The 21,158-nt window shown below is 58.2% G+C and overlaps 1 protein-coding gene across 1 annotated transcript in view; it reads right to left on the bottom strand.

Annotated features, from left to right (window-relative positions):
- Positions 1–2,425: 2,425 nt before the first annotated feature.
- FOXO6 (forkhead box O6) overlaps positions 2,426–21,158 on the bottom strand; it is a 52,868-nt gene continuing 34,135 nt past the window's right edge. The window contains exon 2 of the mRNA XM_067311359.1: positions 2,426–7,851. Coding sequence (XP_067167460.1) covers positions 6,439–7,851 — 1,413 coding nt within the window. The 3' untranslated portion in view covers positions 2,426–6,438. The remainder of the gene's footprint in view (positions 7,852–21,158) is intronic.

Below are 21,158 nucleotides of genomic sequence, written 5' to 3'. Positions count from 1 at the left end.
CTGTAAGGGTGGACAATACCGTGCTCACATGGTACAAAGGCTAATGTGGAGCCATGTGGCTCCCTCAGCCAGCCAAGCTCAGTGCTGTCTCAGGAACTGCAACTTGATTCTCCATAAAGCCATCCTAGCCTGTGGTAATTATGTTCCACATGAATCACATTCTTTTACGGGAAAGTTTTTAGTAGTTGAATCCCCTCCTCCCTTTTCATTATTTTGTTCAGGACTGACCCCTAGGAACCAGCCTACAGGGATATGAGAGGCCTCTGGGAACACCTGTGAGACATTCCTGCTCTTCCACACTGATGACTTTTCCACTGAATGAAAAAAGCCAATCAGTGGACAAGAACTAGGTCTCTTAAGTCTCCTTGCCAAGATACCTGTGCTTGAGCTTTGGTGCATGGCTGTGGCATGGGGACAGTGCTGGATTCACAAGAGCAGAAAAAAAAAAAAAAAGATGCCCTATCCACAACATCAACTAGGGGCAGTAGATGAACTGGTGGCAGTGGGGTGCTTGGCCATGTGCCCTACAAGTGCAATAGGCTCAAGACATATAATTCAGATGCTTTTAGCTGTGTGCACTGACTCCCATAAATTGCAGTCAACAGGCCCTTCCCCATGAGCACTGCACAGGTGTGGAGAAGGTGAGAATATCTTGAAACAGGTTTTAGAAGCACTGTGACTGTCTCAGTTTCTGCACCTTTCTTTTAGCTGCTTACCAAGAGAGAAGTTGAGTTTAAGTCTTGCCTTGGGCTGGGAGCTCAGGTGCTAATGGAAGGGTCCTGAGCAGGACCATCACTTCATCCAGTGAGTCCTGCCCTCCCTGCAGAGGTCTCAGAGAAAGCACCTGAAAATCTGCTGGAGGAGCAGGCAAGATGAGGCAGAGAGGCTGGCTGGTCACACAGCTGAGAGAGTCACGTGTGGTCCAGAGGTTTCTGGAGCAGGCTGTCCACTTGACCCACTCACTGCCCAACTGCAGGGCAGTATCCTGCTTTCTGGGCCTGAGGGCACCTCAGGTGCTTCACCTCAGCCAGACTGTTTTGATAAGCACTGGGGAGCTCTTTGAAAGAATAAGTCCCCTTTTCGGGGCAGCTGAAGGGACCACATACCTGTATGCCAGAAGCCAAGCCAAAAGCCAGCCTTGCAGAGACTTCAGAAAACGGTAAAAGAGGTGGGATCTGGTGCAACACCTCCCACACTGCACAGACCTTGTGCTAGCCATCACTTGGGACAACATTTTCCAGCCACGTCAGCCTCACGCCTGTAGCATTGAGTCTTAGAGCAGAGACACATCCCTGTACACAAGCCCTGAATCCCCAGGGAGACATTCCCAAACCTTCCTTGGTCCATCTTGTCTGATCTCCCTGCAGTCACTTGAACACCTTTCCCCTCCTCAAGAGCTATCTACCTACTGAGATCCAGCTGGGCAGCCCAGCATACAATCCACAGGACAGCACAGGTTGGTGGTCCATGGAAGTTTGTTGCCCTTTTCCCATAGGTGTCCTCTGAACCCTCCATGCATTCAAGACCCTAAATCCCTGCCAAACAGGAGCCACATCCTCTAGTCACTTCAGAGGCTTCAGGAATTTTTCCCAGGGTGGGAAATAAACTCAGCCACAAGAAGGGTGAGTTTCCGTCCAAGTAGCACAAACAGCTGCTGAAAAGGGGTCTTCCAGGCCAGCGGCTGGGGGCTGCACCTAGGGAGCCTCACCAGGGAGCAGAAGGGGCAGTGGATGCAGAGCACAAACCTCTCTACTCAGCTGTACAGAGTCACCCATGAACGTACCAGGCAGCACAAGGCTGGTGGTGATGCTGAGGCAGCCTGTCAATCTTAGAAATTATTAGTAAAAGTTTAAAGTCAGTTAAATATATATATATATATTTTAATATCAATAAAAATGTCAAGATACTGTAGAAAACTATTTTTCCCACAGGCTGGCACAAGTTTTGGGTGTGTGATGGGTTTGGTACCCATCCCTGTTTTACAGGCTGTTTTATGACTGGGACGGTGGGTCCTTTTAAATCCTCAGCAGCATCACACCCAAGACGATCTGGTTGGAAAGGCTCTAGCACAGGGAGAGTCTCTCCTGGGCAGGGCTGGGCAGGGCCAGACCACTTCCACTGCCTGTGTCCCAGGCTGGTGGAGCCATAGGACATGCTCCATGTCCCCTACAAAGGGATCCACCAAGCAGGGCTACCCTGACGTCAGCGGGCCCGAGTGCATGGCTCCACTGTCGCTGGTGTGGGAGCAAGCGCCATTTGACCAAACATCGTGTCTTCTCCTCAGTGGGCTCAGGAGATGTCCCCAGGCCCCTCCAGCTTCAACCTCTGGTCCAGCGCTGTCCCTCCAAGCTTGGCCCAGACACACATAAGCATTGATGCCAGCAGCCCAGCCTTGTAATATTTAAAACAATTTTATTCATGAAAATATGCTGTACAATGCACTATACACAGTTCTTTACATTGCCACATACACAAACTCTAATAGCACGATCAAGAAAGTTACCATTGCCTACGATAGATGTGTGGTGAGAGATGACGCCTGTCAGAGACCCTCCCCCCCAGTCTGTACAGTTATAAATACGAGGGAAAGAACGAACTGAAACCGTCGTATGAAGCAAACCGGTGGGGCCCCTTCAGTGTCCCCTCAGCACTGGCTCCTTGCTCCGGGCAGGGCTCGGGCTCGCTGGGAGCAGGGCCGGGAGCAGGCAGGTACTTCCTGCCCCGAAAGGCTGTCCTGTGGGGCAGAGACGGGGCCGCCAGGGATGGACGGGGTCGGCAGAGGCCGGGAAGGAGAGGGGGAGATGGAGCGTGGGGAGGCCAAAGCCAAGCGAGATGGCATGAGGCGGCCTGTGCTTGGGGAGCCGTTTCCAGAGACGAAACCTTGAGCCTCTGCCGCCGGCTCCGTCCCCACGAGACAGCGGGATGAAGTTCTGGTTTCCCCTTCTCTCCGCTCGTAGCAGTGCCAGGAGCAGGGTGGCAAGAGCCGCGGAGGGAACGGCCGAGCCGTCCGCCTCTGAGGCTCCGCGTGAGACCTATGTGGCCGGCGTGCGCAAAGCTCAGCCCCATCGTCCCCGCGCTGGGCATGGGGCTGGGGCACGGCTCCCTGCGCGCCGGTTCACCCTGCACCGCGGCCTCGCAAGGGTGCGCAGGCACCGTGGTCCAGGCACACCCCAGCCCCTCAGCTCCACTCTCCTCCGCAGCTGCGGGGCCAGCCCGTCTCACCTCCCCCTGCAGCCATGCACCCCTGGCCACTGCCCACCCCCCTTTCTGGGGTCCCAGTCACTTTGGGGGGCAACAGCTGGGCCTGCGCCATCTGCGCCTGCTTCCTGCCTCCTCTTGCCCGCTGTCCCTCGCACTGCACGACGACTGTACACACGACGCTTACCAACACGACTCCACCGCACACACGACAACCCCACGGTCACGAACCACAAAGACACCTTTGCAATAAGACGTGCCCCGGGGGTGGATGCCCAGGTGCACCACACTGCGGGGCAGGGTGAGGCGAGCAGGGAGGAGCAGGGCAGGCATGGGACAGGGGGGCTTTTCTCTTACTGCTGGTGTGGCTTCCCCTCCACCTCGACGGATGGCCCGTGTCTGGGACTTGTGAGGGTCCCTGCACCTAAGCAACCTGGTGTCAGAGCTCAGCTCCCTGCCAGCAGCAGGAGTGAAAACACCCTGCCAGGAGCGGGGGACCCACAGTGGTGGAAAGGGAGGTCCTGAAGCTGGCTCATCCAGCCAACCCATCTGCAAAACCTGATCGCCAGGGTGAGCCCCAACTCGCCCATGCTGCCCTGCATGCTGGTGTGCTGCTGGATGTGTGCCTGAAGATCGGCTGCTTGGAAGAGTCAGGGCCCCTTTCCTTTCTCCCATGTTTGGGGGGCAGAACACGCTTTCTCCCACAGCAGCCTCATATGCCCTCCCTACCTTTCTTCACTAACAGTCCTTTGCACCCCACGTGCAGAGCTGGGGTGCCAGGTATTAAATAGCCACTTGCAATTGTAATTGGTTTCCAATGATTTAAATATGCCTGAAACGAGAGGTGATGTATAAAACAAATGCAGTAATGATCTTGACCAAAGAATAATCCTTTTTAAAAAAGCATTCAAGAAAGATTATATATAATAGAATATATTAAATTCTGTACATGATCAAATAATGTAAACATAATTAACCTGTAAGAATGTCTTTAGAGACTACGCCCGCCGTGTGCCCAGGGCGAAGGTGAGCGGTGGCACATGGGGCTCCTCTGTCACACTTTGCCACAGACATACCCCAGGCATGGGTCAGGAGAGGAGTGTGAGGGCTACCCACCTGCGGGTCCCACACTGCCCCAGCTCTGAGCAGCTGCACTTCCCCTCTGGCTCAGTGGGACCCAGCGCCTGGACCACAATACACAAGGTGGTGCTGCAGTGGGAAAGGAAGAGCTGAGCAGGGGAAACATGCCAATCCAGTAGAATAACCTTTGCTGCAATCCAGGGTCAGGGGGATTAAGGGAAAGTCTGTGATGCCCAAAAGGAAGACGGGCTGTGCAGAGAGCCCAACAGGACAGAGCAGCAGCTCCCTGAGCCCTCTCCTCCTAGCCCCTGCACCTCCTCTCCAGCTGCCCATGAGACTGCCTGGGTGCCCCACTCCAAAGACCAGGGCAGAGGCTCTGATGCATCAAGAGCTGGGCTGCCCCAGAGCAAGGATCCCTCACCCCAGCTGTGCAGGATTACAACAGGTCCATGAGCCCAGGGCTCTGGTTCATCCCTGCCCTGCAGAACAGTGTGAGGCAGACTTGGGCTCCCAACACACAGCTCTTACTGACATCCTCCCTGGCCTCTGTGCCCTGACCTGCTCTCCTGTCAGCCCAAGCACAACGTGGTGAGCCCTCACGGACAGGCATGCTGGTTATTGGCTGGAGTCACTCTTGGAACAGTTAATGATCTCCAGGAGCTCGCACGGTGGCTGTGAGCCCTGTGGCACCTCTCTGCTTCCTGTCCTTCAAGCATGGGGGCAAGTAGCGTGGGTCACACTGTCTGAGCAATCCTGGAGTCCCTCACGAGTGGTAGGACAGACACTATGCTCTCTCTAGAGGTCTGGCCACAACATCCCTCCTGACACACACACACACACACACACACACACACACAGGCACCCTTCCCAAGGATGATCAGTATCACAGTCCCCCAACTTATGTTAAAGGCCCCAGCACTAAACACCCAAAGCCATGTCTGAGCCAAGATGGGACTTGTGATGGGCACATGCATTGCCCATGGGCTCTCTTCTCCTCTCTCCCTAAGCTGGACTCTTTCTCCCAATGCAATAACTCAATGGCAAAAGAGTGCATGAAATCAAATAAATACGCCCCCTCCCCCCGACCCTGTGAAGTCCCCCTGGCCTGCCTCTGGCACAGGGAATCCAGGCTAGCAGCATGTCACTCTTAGCAGGGCCACATTCACACACAGCCTCTGTGTGCCAGGGCAGGCAGAGCTGTGTACCACACATGCAAGAGTGTGCACACGTGTGCTTTGGGCAGGCAGTGCCTGGTACTACTGTTTTCCTGCAGACACACATGCCTGTGACCAAGGCATCCAGAGCCCCTGGCTAGCACTGGAATAGGCTGGTGCATGCATTGGCTGCCAAAATGCTGGCCCAGCTGCTACTGCTGCAGAGTTCATACTCTTCCCGCCATCACCAACCCCCGCTTCTCACTATTTGGTAAGAAAATCTGCCTGGAGCCATACAAGGAAACCGCTGCAGTGGACATGGCTTGGGTGTGCGAGCAGAAGAGCCTGAGGGCTGAGCTCCACAGAGCTCAAATCCCCATAATGATCTAGATGGTAGTGAGGTACCTTGCCCCGAAGCAGGTTTCCTGCTCCTGACACTTCCTCTTGGAGACATAATTTTCTGAGGTGGCTCAGAGAAAAGGGTCCCTTTCCAGGCAGGGGTGCACTAGCAATGCCCACATAGGGGAGTCCTACACCACCAGCCGTCACCACTCCATCACCCAGCCCAAGGACAACCAACACAAGGAGAAATTAAACCAACACCAGCACAGCGGGGCATTTGAACTGTCTGGAAAGGCTTTTCCTTCCTGCTCCCCCATGCATGCCCTGGGGAACCGCACGCGGCTTCAGCTGCCTCTCCCGCCTGCTCACCCTGCTTCCTCTGGCGAGTGCTAGTGGGAGGACCTGACAGGGCAGTGGACCCCAGCAGATCGGGCGCTAGCTTTGTGGTATGCCCAGCCATTCCCATCTGGCTGGCTAGGGGCTGGGGCCAGGCCCTACGCCTCTATCAATGTTTGACCCTATGGTTTGTGTTTAGTGTTGATCTCAAGTTTAAACCGATGGCTCTAGCCCATCTTAACAAATAAAGGCAGAAGAGAAAGGAAAAAAAAAAGTTAGTCTCAATGTTCCCCTTGTGACTTCTTGGTGGCAAGTGTCTGGGCATGTATCACCCAGGCACCCAGCTCTGATTAGTGGGCTGTGGGCCCCCAGGCAGTGTGGGCATGTTGAGCGCGTTCTGCGGTGGAAGAGCTGAGTCGAAGTTGAAGTCCATCTCATCGCTGTCCATAAAGTCATTCAGGATAATTGACTCCACGTCACACTCCAAGCTCCCGTTGAACATATCCAGGTCCAGGTCTGCTGGGAACCTGTCTTGGCCCAACACAGGGGGATGGACAACCCCTGGGTAGGGGCCCTGCAGTGAATCCAGCAAGCTCATGTGTGCCCCTTGGTTATTAGCGTAGGAATGCAGATGCCCATGGTGCGGCATGGCTGTCATGCTGCATGTGTCACTGGGCAAGCTCATAAGGCTGACAGGATTAGCTAAGGCACTGGTGTTGACCGCAGGGTGGTGACTGGCTGGTGACGGGTGGTACAAAGTGTTGCTCTTCATGAGAGAGGCCGAGTGGGCCGGGTAGGAGGACAAGCCCTGCTCCCCGCTCCCACACAGGAGTGGGTTCTGTCTGTGGCCACGGGCCGGCACCATGGGGCTGGCCTGCGGCAGGGGCAGGTCCCCCTGGACCATGCTCTCCTTGTGCGCATAGGAGATGGAGGAGAGCAGGTCCTGCAGTGAGGCGTTCCTGTAGGAGCTGACTGGTGAGAAGGTGGCTTGCTTGTTCTCCTGGATGGTCTGCATGGGCAGGCGGCGCATAAGGCTCATGGCCGGCTGGCTGTAGATAGTCCCGCAGTATGTGTTGGTGGCAGCCCCCATGGTGGAGCACTTGGAGTTGAAGGTGAAACTGGAGCTCCGTTGCCGCAGGGCAGCAGGGGGGAGCTGCTGCGAAGGGCTCATGTTATAGCCATCCTGCAAGTCATCCAGCAAGCTCTCCCCGAGGCTCTCATTCAGGCTGATGGTGCCAGTCAGATCGGTCAGCCGGGGCAGCTCCACAGAGCAACGGGCGTTCAGGGAAGGAGACATGGTGCTGGAGGGACTGGGGTACATCAGAGGAGAGGACGGGGTACCATCGTCCTCCTCCAACTCATCTGGCTCATGATTGGACATGATGGGCGAGAGGCGCCCACTCAGCGTGCTGGCTGAGGAGTTGGCCCGTGTCCGGAAGTCTGCCCAGGCGTCGTACTCATCGCTGGCGTGGGAAGCAGGGCTCTCTGACCACTTGGCCTGCTGGGAGGAAGGGCTGTCCTCCCCACGCTCCTGCGTCACCTGCAGCTGCTTCTTCTTGCTGGCCTTCCCCTTGATCCGCAGGAACTTGCTGTTGTTGTCCATCGAGACTGCCCGCCGGCGGGGCGTCTTTCCGGTCTTACCACCCTCGGGGTTCAGCATCCACCAGGAGCTCTTGCCAGTGCCCTCATTCTGCACGCGGATGAACCGGGTGTGCAGGGAGAGGTTGTGTCGGATGGAGTTCTGCGGAGACAACAAGCACAGAAGAGCTGGTCAGCATCAGCTCCAGCACCATGGGCACAGTGGGGACTGCCTGTGGGGCTGGAGGGGGCGCAGGGTGGTGCAGGGGACCTGGACTCCATCTTCTGGGTTGCCACAGCTTTCTGAGGCAGAGGGGTTTTGCTCTGCTGGGGCTCCAAGGGCTCAGCTGGTCGGTCTCACCCATGGCACTGCCAGGCATTTTACCTCCAGGACCAGTGGTCCTTGGCCCTTTGTTGCATCTATCAGCAAAGGGATCTGTAAGTGTAACTGCAGTCATGATGGGGAGTGTGAGGGGAGTCTTTACATGCCCAGAGGACCTGTACCAGCCCCACAACAGGCAGAAGCAAGTCTTGGGGAGCTTTTCTCAACTGGCAGGAGTCAGGAGCGGCCCTGCTGGAGCCTGGGGAACGAAAAGGTGCCAGAGGCAGCAAGAGCAGGGGCAGTCGGGCCCTGCTCCACACCGAAGCCAGGGACGTCAATGAGGAGTTTCTGGACTTCTCTCTCCTGCCCAGCCCAGGCCACCCACACAGCCCAGAAGAGCCCACCGAGATGCTCCCAGCACAGCCCAGCACATTGTCACCTCTGCAGAGGTCCCAGCCTGCTTTCCCCACTGCCAGGCACCCATAGGTTCCTGTGGCCTGCTCCCTCATCAGCTCCATGGGCAGATGGACCACCGTTCACCCACCCATACACTGCTGGGTACCAACACTCAGGATTGTAGTCCATGCTGACTCCAAACCACTTTCCCTGCCTGGCATCATGAGCTCCCCCTCCTCTCTCATCACCAGGAAGGAAGAAATATGATTCCCACAGTGTGAGGAAGCTTCCATAGTAGTTTAAAGCAAAGCATCAACCCTATGTGAGAGAGAGACATCCTGTCCCTGAAAGACCTGCTCTACCCAGCAAGTGGGGAGAGGGACCCAAACTGAGAGACTGGTTCTCTGCAGTTTGTGTGGCAGAAATGGGAGCATTTAGAAAAGGTTTAGGTTCAGGGACACAGAGAGCAGGCATGTGGGACTTGCACAGTGCTGGAGCCATGGTTGAGAATGGGCCACGGTCTCAACCCCTGCAGTACATTTGAAAACTAGCAATCCAAGGATAGTCTTGCACAAAAACACAACTCCAGTGAGAGCAGCACACTTGCAGCAGCCACAGCCTGGCTAGCAGTTCTCTCTCGAGAGGAGAGTTAGCTCTCTACAGGCAGCACCCTGCCCAAGGGGTTCTGATACCACCATACAGAGGATTTGCAAATCCAGCTGCAAACCCCATTGCCAACACAAGAGCTGGTCAGGGAATGCTTTCCCCATACACCTCTGGCATTCTGGATCCACATCCAGCATCACAAGAGATTTTCTTATTGAGAGCAATATTCTGCTCTTCTTGTTCTTTGTTGTTGCTGCAGCTCTGAATAGCTATCTGGCTGGAGCAGGGAGCTTCTTGAAGAAGGCAGGAGGAGGCAGGAAGCTCGCACATGAGTCCCCTTCCCAATGCAAGTATGCCTAGCTCCTCCACATTTGCACTGAGAGCACAGTGAGGAACTGCATGAGCTGCCCCAGCCCCTGCAGGAACAGGTCAGACCAGGCTGCCCCAGCTGTGCCAGGTCTGGCCACAGTCCATGCATCACTGAGCCCATCTCAGGCCAGTTTCCAGGTGGGAATCAACCACAGACCTCGAACCACCCAGCAGTCAGGGACCTTGCCCACTACCCTGTGGGGTGATGGGCTCAGGTAATGCTGAGGTGACGTCTTCAGACTGATGGACTGATGACCAAAGAGGGTGAGGATATCTGGCTCTTGCCTGCTGGTTTGATGTAGCTCACTGGAAGCTGTCCTAGTACTCTGTGCCTCAGTTTCCCAAGTGGTCAAAGGAGAAAGGCAAGACACAGAGCCCAGGGAAGAGCAGAGCAGAGAGGAGTAGGTGCAAGGTGTAGAAACCCTTGTGCTGGCACTGCCTGCCTGAGGACAAGGGACTTTGCAGAGAGGGGACATGGGCTGCCGAAGGGAGGCATGCGGGCTCTTTCTGCCCAAGCTTTGGCCCCAGATGAGCTGCAGGAAGGGTAGAGAGATGAGGAGGCGGGAAAACCAAGGTGCTGGGGAGAAAGTTTGGTGCCTTTGCCGGCGTACAGTGGAATACTAATGAAGAGGCGAGTGAGTTCCAGCCTCATCTATCATATTATGTAATGGCTTACTTCTCTGCACTTCATTTATTTGGAGATTGCTCCCAGGCTGGCTCCTCGCCAGCAGCCACCAAATCCAAGTCTACAGAAATCAATCTCGCGCTGACTGATTAAGCCGTGTTTAGAACTAATTGCTCCTTCGTGTGTGGGGAGAATAAATTACGGGCTTTAATTTCACATCTTTAAAATGCAACTGCAGGTATGGGCTAGCCATTAACCCCTTCCTGCACAGCCCCACTGCACAGCCAGGAACAGGGCAGGCTGGGGCTGGCACAGCGCAGGGAATAGGTTGGGACACAGTCTGCCTTGTTGCCCTCTCCATGGCGCTGGCTGTCCGCACTGTCTCTCAGCATCCTCAGCCAGAGCAAGCCAAGGGACAGCCTTCCATTCCCGCCTTACAAAGACCTCTCTCTTGAGCTATGCCATGACCCATGCTCCCCACCATGCAACTAAGCCACTGTGTGAACGGCAGAGGACATAAACAGTGTACACAGTGGCAGCACATTTGCAGGGCCAGACCCACAGGCCAGCTCAGCCCCAGCAATGCTGTCTTGCACCCACACACGGACACCTGGGGGTTGGGGACACCCGAGCAGGGCCTGGCCTGGGCTGATGAGAGCAGCCAGCAGCCAACCTGCTGATGCCTGGGGCTGCCCACTTGGCAGAGAAGAGGAAGGAAAGCTCTGGGCTTTTTTTTCTGCCCCAGCAAGTGGGGTTCCCCATGCCCTCCCAGCACATGAGTAATGCAGCACCAGTACTTAGGACATGCGGCTCTGCTGCTGCTACCAGCACATGGCACTCACAGCCACCCTCCCGGTGTGACTGTCATCCTCACTGGGTGACAAGGTCCCAGGTATGTCCTGAGGGAGCCACGTGGCAGTGGCTGTTCTCCTGGCAGGGCTGCTGGGCAGCTCATGCAAGACTGGGGACTTTCCATAGAGCTGACAGCCCCATGCCGGGCCCCATGCCCTCCCTGAGTCTGCTCAGTCTGTGAGCTGCAGCCCTCTGTGATTGAGGTGCCGTGCACAGCATGGACAGAGGTGTCGGGTGTTTGGGGGTCCTTCCCTCAGCGTGGAGCCTGGTTCGCTGGTGGGATGTGTGGTCACAGCCTCCCCAATGGTGGAAGCAGTGTGGGGATGCTGGGGGACACCAGGTCCAGCCCATGTGCGGGGAGCCAGGCTGCAGCTGCAGAGCCCTGAGACCATTCGACTGCAGGGAGGGAAAGAGAAAGGTCCTTGCCCAGAGACTTGCAGCCCAGGCAAGGAGAGGGCACAGCATTCCCTCAGCCAGAGGTGGCAAGAAGAGTTGCCAATCTTGCACTGGCCCTGCCCCGGGGCAAGCATCAGGCCAGCACCCTGCGGACCAGCCACTGGCTGGGGCAACAGGGAGAGAGTGAAGGGAGTTGCTAGTGCCAGCATCCCTGGGGAATGCCAAGACCGGACAGGGATGACAATCAGCCCAGTGCCACGCTCCTCCTCAGCCACTGCCTCCCTCCTGTTTAAGCCCCTCCAATGCAGGACACCCAGGCACCAAGCACCACCCAGGCTGCAGCCAGGGCCAGGCTGGCGTCAGGCAGGGGACAAGGCTGGCTGAGGGCAGCTGGCAGGGTCAGGCTGCCCAAGGGAGAGGAGGGGAGGGGAGGCCATTGCCAGAGCTACAGAGCTTCAGCAACAGAGCTTCATTAAGAGCCAAAAGACTGCAGCAATTAAGTGCAAGGCGCGGCAAGTCTGGCTCTCTCCTCATTAGCACCCGGATGCGCTCGGCTGGCCATGACTCTGGGTGCACCTCAGCAGGGCAGTTGACTGCACAGAGGCGGGCCAAGAGCTTATTAGCACCACGCAGGCAGACACTAGCTTTGCCTGACACCACCCCAGCAGCCCCCAGGCAGCTTCACGAGCAACCCTCGGCCCACAGCACCCAGCCAGGGACTGGGGGGGGGAAGACCTGATTGCACACCCTGGAAACCGGGGCTTAGCTCTCAGGCAGCCCCTGGCAGTGCAGTGATGTGCACGGGACATCAGGGACAGGGAGAGAGCCAGCAGGGCTGTCAGCCACGCTGGTCAGCAGCTGCCTCAGCTGGGATATGTCCAGTGCTCTGGCAGAGCTGGGCAGGGTGCAGGGGGAAGCATGCAAAAGCAGGTGCCAGTGGCCAGTGCCCCACTGCACTTCCGATACCTCTCTGTCCCTCTTTGCCCTCCAGCCCTGCACCACTTCACACACCAGCCTGGACCTTTGCAGCCAGCAAGGATGACCACGTTTGTCTCCCTGTCTGTCCCCATGCCACTCTGCCCTGTCCCCCCATTCCAGTGGCACAACAAGATATTTGCAGGCGGCACACAGCCAACCCAGCACTGGGCTTAAGCACCACTTGCCCCAGGGTGATGCTGCATGCAGGGCTGAGCCCCTCATGCCCTCACCTCACTGCCCTCGGGCCTGTGACTGAGCACAGGGCTTGGTCCCTGCCCACAGGAGAGCTCTCCAGGCCTAGATGGTGGGACAGGAGGTTGCAATGCATATCCTTCCTGGACAAGCAGAGACATGTGACTGGCTCCTCCTGGGCACAGCCATACAAATAACTGACAACTCATCACACAAGCCTGTGGGTGCACCGTTGGGGTGGTTAACATCACCCCTACTCACAGCGGCTGGAGTTTCTGGGGACGAGCTCTTAGAGATGGCAGAGAGCAGGGAGATGCTGCTAACGTCCCACCTCCATCCCTTCACGCAGAGCCCCTCACCTGAGGTCACACAGCCTGGCTGACAGAGCACTGACCACTGATCCACGCTGCCCCCCCCCAACAGCATCGCTCCACACAGCTCCACGGCCCCAAACCACATCCCTGCCGTGCTCTGCACCTCAGCCTCCAGACCACATCCAGACCATGCCAGGGCTCCCTGTTGTGACATGACACTTCTCCATCATTTCAGGCACCTCTAGACCCTGGCAGCCAAGAGATTTGGGGGGAGAAGGGAGGGGGATTGGAGCCCAGAGAGCCTGGACTAGCCCCACGGGGAAGGAGGTCCTAGCAGTTGGCTGCTGGAGGCTTTCCCAGCACAGCAGACCCCAGTGCCATCCCGGTGCCCATCTGCTGCAGGCTGGCCCAGACGGTCACTGGTGCAGCGCCTGGCCCTGGGGGCTGGCGGGATCTGTGGTGCTCCCAAGAAGCCTCCTCACCCCCTGAGGAGCCCTTCTCCACGGAGCCTCATTGTCAGGGGAACAGCTAGTGTGAAATCGGTCTGATTAGCAATTAGTCCCATTGTAGAAGGATTAGCCGGACCCCATTGTTTGGATGAGTGACTTGACTATCAATTTGCATCTGGCAGTGCTGTACTGGCTGCACTCGGAGCATTTTCCCTGTGTCCTTTTGACCGGACAGACACTGTCTGGCGAGATTGTGCCTGGCATCGTTGCTGGGACCTGGCAGGGAGAGTTGGGTGGCAGGAGCCAGCGTAAGGCTGGGAGGCGGCAGCTCAGATCCCCAGAGCCTGGCATCCACACCGGGCACAAATGTAGGCTGCACTCCCAAGTTCAGCTTGGCACCAGCCTGCCCAGCCGCCACCCATCTGCCCTTCCAGTGCAGTGCTGAGCCCCGGGGACTCCTCCAGGGAAGCTGGGGGTGCTCAGTACCATTCAAAGGAGACCACCGTTTTAGACCAATATCTAGCTCATTTCTGCAGCCTCCAGGCTGCCGTGCAGCCAGTATGACCCAAGCTGCATGCCCCAGGGGTTGATCCTCTATCTTTGGGATGCCCAAGGGTCTCAGGGTAAAATGGGGGACTGGACATCCTGCCCATCTCCCCTGTGCCCCAGGAGATAAGTGGAGGTGGGGGGAAGGAGGGCAAGTGCAATTCAAATTAGAGCAGGATCGCACAAGCCCTGGCCTAGGCCAACCATGGAGCAAAGGGGCCCCCACACTTGGTGCAGCCGGTGAGAGGGTGGGGAGGCAGGTGCTGGGCCGTGGACCATGCGTGAGCTGCGAGGCAGGCCCCGTCTTGCAGTGGATGCCACCCTCTTCTCATTCCTGTCCCCTGCCCTGGGAGGGAAGCCAGCTCCCTCACCAGCGGCAAGAAGCAGCAGGGCCCCCACGCGTCCCCACGTGCATGCCCTGGGATGAACTGCTGAGAAGCTGGGTGCTGGACTCAGCTTAGCCAGTGATGGGTGTTAGACATGAACAAGAGCCAGTGGCCAGAATTTGGCACCAAGCAAATTTAGCTGAGCAATAAGACGTGTTGGCATTGCCACAAGTGTGAATGACCGTGGGGTGTCATGGCACTGCCAAGCTCCAGAGCCCGGAAAGGGCTGGATTCTCCATCCTTTGGAGCTCACAGCTCTGTGACAGATCTGCCCAGGTCCAGCCCCATGCTTGGGCCAAGGCAGCTCGCTGTCTCACACCCTGCAGGATCCCAGATTTGCTGACCTGTATGGTCCTCTCCAACATGCAGAACCATGTCCCATCCCCATCTCCAGTCTGTTGATCTGTGAGGGATCCAATGGGCCCCTCTGGGAAGTCTGGTCCAAGTTCAGAGCACAGAGAGCTCTGGGCTTTTCCCCTATCCCTCACCCCCAGCTCAGCTCTCCACTATCTGAGGGGGTATGACCTGGTCTCCTATGGCCTGCAGGAGAGCTAACATACGAGGGACCTGTCTGGAGCCATGTGCAAGTGTTTCCCTAATACAAGAGTAGGGACAATTCAGGGGTTCTGGCTTGTGTCCAAGCCCTGCTGATCTGCCCCTGTCCCTTGCCACAAACCATGCTCCTATATGCTGTCCCAGTCACTGTCCTTTGGTCTGCCACCCTTTCATGCTGTCCACACATTGCCTAGGATCTTTCTGAGCAAAAGCACAAAAACACAAGGAGCACCAACAGCGTGGTTTCATCCTGGATGTGCTGTGTCCCCTTGCAAACCTGGTTTCCTCAGTTCTGAGTCTGATGCCTGCTGACAGCTCCGAGTGTGCATGGGAACCACTGTCAGCAGCATCTGTGCAGGGCTCTCCTGTCAGGCCAGGGTCAGCACTCCCTGCGGCTGCCAAGTGAGTAGCAGTGGGGCAAGCACACAGGGTTAGCTTTGCAAAGCCAGTCCAAGAGCTCCTCTGTTTATCTTGGCAGAGGCAGCTTGGCTGCACTCACAGAAGAGCCTGAGAGTTCCCAGAAAGCCCCGATCCCCTTGCAGACAGCCAAGTGGCCCAGCTGCTGGTGTGGGCCTGCTGGGGGCTGCACATCTGGCCTGGCTGCTAGTCAGGCCAGCTAATGAGCCCATTACCTGGCTGAGATTCGTATGCTAGTTAACAAGAGGAAACAGCGACAGGGCCACTAATGAGCGCTCTGCCGGGTGCTCTCCAGTAGCATGAGCATGGCTCTAGGGGTTAATTGATGCTTATTTACTCCTTGCACACAAAAATTGCAGGTATTGGAGGAAATATTCCAAGGACCAGAGGCTTCCAACAACCCCTATGGTACACTATCCCAGGGGATACCATGCAGAGCTGATGGAGAGGCTAGTGGTGGTGGAGGGCACTGCTTCAGGACAGTCATTGCCCCATGGCATCCTTGCCGAGAGGACCGAAGAAATCATCCTCACCCAAGAGATGGCACTTCCCAGGTACACCAGCTCCTAAGTGCAGTTATCTCAGGGATGGGCATCATCATGGCCTCCACCAGTGTCACCTCCTGTGGCTGCAGCACTCAAGCTGAGTGCAGGGCCCTGTCACATTAGCCAGCTCCACAGAGCACCTTGCTGCACATCTGGACAAAAGCAGCCTTTCCAATGCTTCTTAGACCCCAGTGGCACCAGCTCCAGGCTGGGAGTGGCACATGGAGGCAGGAAGCTCCACAGAGGTGAAGACCAGGGCCAGGGCAGCAGAGCTGCTATAAATCCAGGCTAACACATGACAAGGTTTCTCCAGCTTTGCACCAAGCTCTCCAAGGACGGGACATGACCTGGCACTGGCAGCACACCAGGCTCAGGAGGGCCATGAATTCCTGCTGGCCTCTCTGGTGTGAGGAGCCACAGCGATTTCCCCATCTCCCCAGGACCACCCCAGGACAGGAAAGGCACAGAGTCTCTTGCAGGCTAAGGGCAGCCCCCGTGCAGAGCTTGGTCATGTGGCTGGGCAGCCTGGCGCACCAGAAGGTGTTTGCACATGGGACAGAGCAGGTTTGAGCTGCCTGCCACATGCATGGGACATCCACAGCCAGCTCTGCACAGCGTTAACCCTCTCCCAGCAGCCAGGCAGGCCACAGGAGAGTACGGCTTGCCCTGTCTGAGCCATGTGCTGTTCACTGGAGGCCAGCGCACAGCAGAACCAGCCCCAACTGCCAGGCAGCAGGGCCAGGTGCATCCCAGGCAGGGATGCTCATGAGGTGGGTTGTTGCTGCCTGGCAATGCCCAAACCGGTTCCTTGCTGGTGGTGTGGGCAGCTGGAGCAAGGACAGACACCAAGGAGTCCAGCGGAGGCTCGCTCGCACCAGGCCTGGGCAGAGACACTGCTCCTTTCATCCATAATTAATTTGCTGTCCCCTGCCAGCAGCACCAGACACGAGGCTAATTGGAGCTCGCAGCACGGCAGCTGGGATCCCCAGACCTGGGTCTTACAGCATTCGTCCATGCAGACGGGACCCAAAGTTGCAGCTCGTGCTCTTCACTGCCCCACAGCACCTCATGGGTGATATTGCCCCACAGCAACCCCCAGCCAACCCTCTGCACTGCCTTCTCTCACCCCACAGCCAGCCCTCTGCACTGCACCCTACGGGGCCCCAAAGCTGGCTCTCTGTGCTGCCCCATAGCACCCCACAGCCAGCTTTCTGCAGTGCCCCAGCGTCCCACAGACAGATCTCTGCAGCACCCCGTAGTGTCCCACAGCCAGTCCTCTACAGTGTCCTACGGTATCCTTTAGCCAGCCCCCCGCAGTGCCCCATGAGCACGCCACAGCCCCTCGCGCTGTCCCTGGCACCTCACCGCCGGCTCTCTGCACCGCAGCCGGTGCCCCAGGCCTGTCTCTGACAGCTCCCCGCTTGCAAAGCCTGGGCTGTCCCTGCCGTGCCCTCCACAGTACCATCCTTCCCAGGGACTCGCTCCTGGAGCCGGGCGGGTGGGACGGCGCTGGGTGCCTGGTGCCCCCGGGAAGGGCACTGCGGGGGCACAGGGACAGCCGGGGGCTGCTCCGCAGGCACCAGCCCCCCCGGGCGGCCCCAGCACGGCGCGCTGGCAGCGTCCCGCAGCGAGGGTCTCGCCGGTAGCTGCCGAGCGGAGGCGAGCGTATTCGGGTCAGTGCTTCGCCTGAGCAGAGCTGGCCTGACGTGCCGCTAATTGAACCAAATGCCCATTAGAGGCGTGACGGGCCGTGTCAGTCACAGGCCCGCCGTCGCAGGTGGCTGACACGCAAGGAGCCTGGCGGCAGCTTGGAGGCAGCTCCGGGTGTCAGCACAGGCCTGTCCAAAGCATCTCCTGCCTCGTCACGCATCACGGCTGGTGCGAGATTGTCAGTCAAAGCCCAGCTTGCATCTCATTAGGGCTGCTAATCACCCCCCAGGCATGCACTGATGGGGGGGGGAGAGGGGCAGCTGGTGCTTACGGGTGACCCCTGCCCAGGGAGGTGGGTCCAGCCCTGCAGAGGAGCAGCAGCAGCGGCACAGCCAGCGGGTACCGTGCCCAGCTGGCCTCCCACCGTGACGCTTCAAGCCCTTGCCCCACCAAGCCTCGAGCCTGCCCACGGCCCTGTCCACCAAGCTGGCAGGAGGCCAGGCTGCAGCCTCCTTCTCTGCAGCCCCTGCACGTCCCTCTTCTGCACCACGCTCCAGGACAGAGCCTGGGTTTGGCGAGGTGCCGAGGCCAGCAGGGATCAGGCAGGGGGTCCAGCCCTGCCCTGCCCCACAGGTCTGTGCTGCCGTGGGGCCAGAGTGCCAGGAGAGAGCCAGGATGGCTCTGGATGAGCCTCATGCTACGAGGTGTAGGAGCAGAGCTGGGAACCTATCCCATGCTGTTGGGCCCAACAGTACCAGCCTGGGGCAAAAGCTTGCCTGGCCCTCACCTCCCCAGTCCGTACAACACATCCCTCTGTGATTTGCTGGTGCTGGGTCATGGTGTGTCCCAGAACAACCCCTCCTGGAGGAGAAAGTTCAAGTGGAAATCCCTGCCACCATGATCCTAACACACGGCCAGGACTCACCAGCCTCTATCTCAAGCCCCAGAGCCAAGAGGAGCCTGGCTGTGGCTATCTGGGCTTGGGACTGGGTTTCAGGACAGTGATGACCAGCGTAGGGGCTAGATGGGTCTCCAGGTAAAGCCTATCGCCTGGATGGCACCTTGCTGGTCCCAGAGAAGGTCCTGGCCTACCTCTACCATACAATCAGTGGCTTGCAGCAGGTCCCATCCCTGCCCCTTGCCTGCAGGTCCAGCTCCTCGCATGCCCTGGGCAGCTGCTCACAGTACTGTGGAGCCAGCGGAGCAGCCCAGGCTGCATGCCCTGGCATGACGCTCCCCCTCACCACCCCTCTGGACTTGGCAGCTGAGACTGTGTTTCACAGTTGGCTCGGTGCCTCCCTCCCCCTCCTGACCATGAGCTATGCAAGTTATTTTCAAACTTACAGGAGAAGTGACTGACGCAAATCAAACCACAGCACCCGCCCCTGTGGCCCCGTGCAGCCCCCTGTGCCCAGGGTTTGCTCCACAGCCCAACAGGGCACCGATCTCCCTCGGCCAGGGATGCCCCCTCGGGGATCCCAGTCCGGCAGCCTCCACACGCCATGGCTCAACGCAGGGACATGCTGGAGACCCCCAGGCGGGTGCCAGGCCCTGGCAGTGCCATGGGGTGAACTGCATGTGGATGCTTGACTCAGCCCTTTCTGCAAGCCGGGGCACTGCAGCGGGGTGCCAGCGCCTGCACACCTCCAGGCCAGGGGACACGCCAGGGTGGTGGAGGGGAGGACAGGGCAGCCACATCAGGATGCTCCTTACGCCAAGGTTGAAAATAGCCCACCTGAGGGCAGGCTGGCCCCCGGTGCCGCTCCAGGGCTGCAGGCCCAGGTGGGTGCCAGCTGGGCAGAGGCGACAGGCACACAGAGGCCGAGCATTGCCCTCCTGGCCCTGGTTACCGCTGCTGCCAAACAGCTGGTTGCTAGGAAGTTCTGCAATGGGAGTGTTTCTGTTGCCATGGCAGCAGATTTATTTTAGCCAGCTGCCATCACTCGATGTCCCCTTTGAAAATACATCAGACAGAGCATCTTCCCTGCCCCAGGGGAAGATCAGTCCCGGGCAGAGGGCAGAGCACCCCCAGCTCCCAACCTGCCTTGCCCCTATCCCCAGAGCACCTTGCTGTGAGCCCAGAGAGCAGCCACAGCACCCATCCTTGTGAGCCAGCTTTCCACTCCAAAGTCCAGAAGGGACAATTGCAGCACTGGTATCTTCCCCACTTCATGCTACAGCCATTGCTGTCAACACCATCTTGGCCACCAAGTCATGGTGACACAGTTCAGGTGACAGATCCCACCAGCCTAGGGGAAGGGGCTGGATGCACAGGGGCTGGATCAGGACCAGCACCAGGTGATTTCACTGCTGGAGGGAGAGGCAACATCTGGATGATAAATTCAGGACCTGAGAGGCATGCCCTGAGAGACGTGGATGTGGTGCCTAGGATTGCTCTGGGGCTCAAGGTGCTGCAGGGTGAGATGCACGAACCATATTCCAGGCCAGTCAGGAGGCCAGGGAGGACATGGCAGATGCCAAAACAGACACATTTGGCTGTCAGGGAGCCTGGTCCCACACCAGATCCCACTTTGCAGGTCTGAGCAACTGAGACAGCAACCTACGATGTGGGAACCAGCAGTGTCCTGCTCAAGGACACTTTCCACTCTGGTTTGCGCCTCCCTCAGCCAAAGCCTTTGGGTCCTCCCCACAGGGCTAGCACAGACCCGAAACCAGGGTGAGTTCCCAGTGTGGCTGATAAGCGGCCAGTAGAGGAGACATCCCTTCATCCCACAATGTCTGTACGAGGCCAGAGCAAAGATGCCCCAATGCGTCTGAGCCTGACAGGCTACACAGCCAAGTCCTGCCCTGCCGGGCAGCCCAGCCCATCACCCTGAAGGGTGCCATGCTGCCTTCCCAGCCAGCACTGTCCTTGCCAAGGCCGAGGAGCAGGGGGGCTCTGTGGTCACCGCACACCGTGCCTGTTCACCAGGTCATGGCTTTCTAGGGCATCTCAGCAAGCAGCTGCTAGATGCTTTCTGTATGCTCCATCATGAGGACCTGGCACACAGCACCCTCCTGACTCCCCAGCCAAATCAGGTCCCCCATCCCCATGTCTTGTGCATGTAGCAGGCCAGGCCTGGCTTCCTTTGCTGGGATTGCGGCTGTCTCAGGGACGTATGGAGGACCTCAGAGCTGCTAGCGGATGTGCGCTGGGCATTGCTCCAATGCTCGGTGCTAGCAGGGGAGAGCGGCTCTGCTGGATGGGTGTTTGTGGAAACCTGGCAGGGGTGTGGGTTTTGGACAGGTTCAGAGAAGCGCCCTGGGCAGGCGGCGCAGTGTGTGTAATGCAGTAATCCCTCTGCTTCTCCAGCAGAAACGCTGTCTCCTTGAATCCCCCCAGCACTGTCTGTCCCGCCCCACGCACTCTCCAAAGGGCTCATTAGATCGCAGCATGACTGATTTAGATAACGAACATGCACGCTCACCTCCTCGGGAAGGCAGGCGGAGAGCAGGTGGGGCGGGAGCAGGCCGAGGAGCTTGGGGACACCTCCAGGAGCCCAGCGGCCTCAGGGGCAGCTGCGAGCGTGGCAACGGGGCTCAGCAGGTGGTGAGCTGGGCCCGATGCGGTGTCAAAGCCCCCAGCTACCTCCCAAGCTCCCCTTGCTAAGGGCATGGGCTGTGCTTTTGCACTGCAGAGCCCAGGGCTGAGCCATGCAGGGGGTACTTCTTCTCCCGGGACACCTTCTCCCAGGGCACTGCACAGTGCTGGGGCTAAACGTGTAAGCGGAGCGGGCAGGGCTGGGCCGGGGGCTGGACGTGCGGCCGGGAAGGAGGCGTACATGCGTGAGGGAGCGGTGCCCACATGCAATCACGCAGCAGTGGGTGCACAGAGCCCGGCTGAGGGCTCACGCTGGCTCTGAGTGCCTGGA

Source organism: Apteryx mantelli, chromosome 27 (genome assembly GCF_036417845.1).
Source record: "Apteryx mantelli isolate bAptMan1 chromosome 27, bAptMan1.hap1, whole genome shotgun sequence".
NCBI lineage: Eukaryota > Metazoa > Chordata > Aves > Apterygiformes > Apterygidae > Apteryx > Apteryx mantelli.
This window is presented reverse-complemented; position numbering and strand designations above follow the sequence as displayed.